The sequence below is a fragment of the Dasypus novemcinctus genome, chromosome 22 (genome assembly GCF_030445035.2).
Source record: "Dasypus novemcinctus isolate mDasNov1 chromosome 22, mDasNov1.1.hap2, whole genome shotgun sequence".
NCBI classification, from domain to species: domain Eukaryota; kingdom Metazoa; phylum Chordata; class Mammalia; order Cingulata; family Dasypodidae; genus Dasypus; species Dasypus novemcinctus.
In genome coordinates, this window is record NC_080694.1 from 71,697,513 (window position 1) to 71,701,306 (window position 3,794).

The window sequence follows — 3,794 nt, forward strand, 5'->3', positions numbered from 1 at the left end:
GAGGCATATAAAAAAAAATCAGACACCACAGGGCTTCTACTTATTACTTCAACATACAATAATGAGGGCATGTTGTGAAGGTAAGAGATCAATTAGATCATGTTGATGGAGAAACTGAGATTCCATGCTTGGTATTTTAGACTTCATTCTAGAGGCGTTCAGAGTCACTTAAGATCATAATTCCATAGTCATATATGAACACTAATTCTTGAGGAATACTCAGTCATCATGGAAAACAAATAAGATGTGAAGAGAAAAGTTTAGAAATTTAAAAAATTAGGCTAGAAATACCAACACTGTAAATGCCTCAATGAATAAGAGGCAAATGACATGAAACCCTGAGGCAGCTCTGAAAATCTATGGTAAATAAAGAACACATGACAGAGTGGAGGCTATTCACAGTCATTCAATGGAATTTAGTTTTTCAAAACTAAGGTCCCCATGAACCCATTCCTGCCTGAGGGCCACAAGTTTACAAAGCATATTAGGAGTAGATAGAATATCTGAATTAAAGCATCCATTTACAATTGTTTTGTAGAGAATGGATGAGGGATACTACAGATATAACATTTATATTCATATAAAGGTATGGTAGGCATGAATATATGGAGGGTAAACATTTAGAGCTTTATGAAGGAAAGTGAATAATTTAGTATATTTGAAGATTATTGGGAGAAACTTGAAAGTGATTAACACAATAAGAGGGAAATCATCATTTGGGTAATGTCTGGTAAAGCTTGAAACCATTTAAATGAAGTAGAAGAAGAGAAATTATTGAGTGGTTCCTACTCGTAAGTAATAGGATTTGAACTAAACTCTACCTGGATTAGCATACTGAATATTCACAAAAGTCAGGTTAATTAGGAACTCTTGTTATCACTCTTGTACGGTGAGGAACCTGAGACTTGACACAGTACACTCAAATACGAAAGAGTTGTCCTTGATAGTCATTAGTTCTTAAAATAATTGTCCTTTGAGCTCATGCCTTGGGACACAAAGAGCTGCCAACCAGAACCAGTGGTTGTGAGCCAAGTTTACGGGTCAGATTGACCCTTGTGTAACTCAGTGTGAAGTTGAGAAGAGGGATTGTTGTGGCTGGTGTCAGTGTTCCCAGGGAATTAAAAGGGAAAAGAAATTAATACAGACCAACAAAGCACAAGTTGGAAGAGGAAAGAGTGATGGATTTGGAGATTTCAATACACAATACTATTTTTGAGATGTGTTTTAGTAATCGTTGCCATTTATTTGGTATTTACCAGTGCCAGACATTGTTTTTTAAGCAGTACACATGAATTCATTTATTTAGTCTTCACCACAAATTGTGAAGTTTTTGAACTGAGGAAAATATAGGTTTGGAAAAAAACAGAGGGTTATTCACAAATAGCAAATAAAACAGAAAAATTTCAAGACCAGGCAGTCTTGCTCCATAAGTCAAATATATACTACCAAAAGTTCAAGGAAAGAAAATAGAATGACAGATAGGATTGAATACACGTATTCCCAAGCAGCCTCTGGGGCCATCTAAAATAGATAATTTGATTGTTAGTGCTATAAACATTTTCCTTATAAATAATTTTCCTCATTAGGATTTCAAGTAGATTCATATCTTGGATTAATTATTACCTACCTTTCCCACATATTTTCAAGTGTTATTTTTGTTTATATTTTTCATAAAAGAACTGGTGTAACGTGTACAAAGATGTTTTAATTAATATTATATCAGGGATGTTAATGCAAATGCAACAGGAATTCCATCACACTGATATTTAAATTTTCTTTAAATTGTTTGAAATTTAAGCACAGTTTTAATTATTGAACCATATGTGTAGGCACATGAGCTGTGTGAAAAGATTGTTACACACAAATACACACACTCACAAAAGAACTCATGAGTTACTCAAGTTGCATCTGAATGTGTTTCTTTTTTCAGATCTTATTAGCATTATCTATGTACATACAGTCAGAGACGTAAATTATACACGTGTTGTATATGTGGGAGTAGATATTTAATATCATGTCTCTTTAATACATTTCCAGAACAGAAAGCCACTGGTTCCTGACTTGTCCTAAGAATTTGGCTTTCTCCTCAGCATTCTCTTCAGGGCTCCTTTAACATCCTTGTTCCTCAGAGTGTATATGAGGGGATTGAGGGTGGGAGTCACAACTGTGTAGAAGAGGGTGAGAAATTTGCCCTGACTGTGTCCATAGGATCGCTTGGGTTGAATGTAGATGGCAGAGCAGGGCCCAAAGAAGAGGGACACCACTATTAGGTGGGAACCACAGGTCCCCAGGACCTTGTGCCAAGCCTTGGTTGACTTAATTTTTACCACTGCTTGAACAATGAGACCATAGGAGACCAATATCAAGGCCATAGGGAGAAGGAGCAGAACTAGGGTGGCCATGAAGAGCTGGACTTCATTTGCGTGGATGTCAACACATGCCAGCTTGATCATGGCAGGCATTTCACATAAGAAGTGGTGGAGATGGCGATGCCCACATCGGGGAAGCTGAAGGACGATGGTACTCTGGATAAGACTGTTTCCCACTCCACTTACCCATGCTATTCCTGCTAAGGATTTGCAAAATGAAGGGTGCATGACAGATGTGTAATTGAGGGGTCTGCACACAGCCACATAGCGGTCAAATGCCATAACAGTGAGGAGAACACATTCAGTGGAGCCCAGCGAGAGTGACACATAGAGCTGAATAACACAGCCAGTGGAGGTGATGGTCTTGGCTGGTCCCTTCAGGTTCCACAATAGCTGGGGGACAATGCTGGTGGTGAAGCAAAGATCAAGAAAGGAGAGATTTGTGAGGAAGAAATACATTGGTGTGTGGAGTTTGGAGTCCAGACAGGAGACCAGGATGATGGCTGAGTTGCCGACGAGTGTCAGAAGATAGGATATCAAGACTACCACGAAAAGGACCAGCTCCAGTTGTGGCTGGTCTGAGAATCCAAGCAAAATAAAATCTCCCCAGGATGTCAAATTGATTTTCTCCATTGAAGTACTATGCTAAACAGAAAAAATGGGCATTGGGAATTCAATTTATGAAAATATCCTTATTACTGTTTGCTTATTTGAAATATATTTAAATAACAGTTGAAGTAAAACTCTAATTTTTTCTGTGGGTCTTCATAGTGGAAGGAAAATAGATAATTGTTAAAAATAGATAATTGTTAAACGAATGTATTGTATCAACATTTTTTGTCTCAATAAATATTTAACCAATTCTCCTCTATTCATAGGAACATTCTCTTTTTCCCATTTCTTATAAATATTTTTTAAAGTAATCCACTTAAAGCACAAGAGAAAACCTCCCAGTTTTAGCACCTATGCAATACTCTGAGTGGTGGGACAAGAGGAAGTTAATACTGAGACTTAAATTCTAAATAGATTATGAGGGACTTTTGTCCTTTATTATAGAAAAATTAAAGAATTGAGTACTGGGTCAGGATAATTGGTGTTCATGTGTGTCTTCCGTGTCTCATAGACAAGGTCAATTGTGTTACTTACAACTATTTATCAGATTAGAGTGTGATTGTGGTCCAACATAAACCAGTTTTAGCATAGATAGTAGCTAAGTTGTCTTTAATAGTCTTTAGCAACTGGTCTGTTTACATGTTTACGTGTTAATTTTATTTTCTAAATTTGGCGAAAACAAGATTGTTTCCATATATTGACATAAAAATATACAAACTACCTCAGACAGGCACACATTTTCCAAGAGAGATAACAGTAAAAAGTATTTGATTAAAAGAAAAAAACTCACCTACAAATACTCAATAGCTAAAG

The 3,794-nt window shown here is 36.6% G+C and overlaps 1 protein-coding gene across 1 annotated transcript; it reads right to left on the reverse strand.

Annotated features, from left to right (window-relative positions):
* Window positions 1-2,066: 2,066 nt before the first annotated feature.
* Window positions 2,067-3,002, reverse strand: LOC101417524 (olfactory receptor 2G3-like). The gene has a single exon (XM_058285070.1). It carries the CDS (start codon window positions 3,000-3,002, stop codon window positions 2,067-2,069), a length of 936 nt encoding a protein of 311 aa, XP_058141053.1.
* Window positions 3,003-3,794: the final 792 nt, after the last annotated feature.

Coding starts and splice junctions, on each gene's coding strand:
- LOC101417524 (XM_058285070.1), bottom strand. CDS start 3,002: ATGGAGAAAATCAATTTGACATCCTGGGGAGATTTTATTTTGCTTGGA.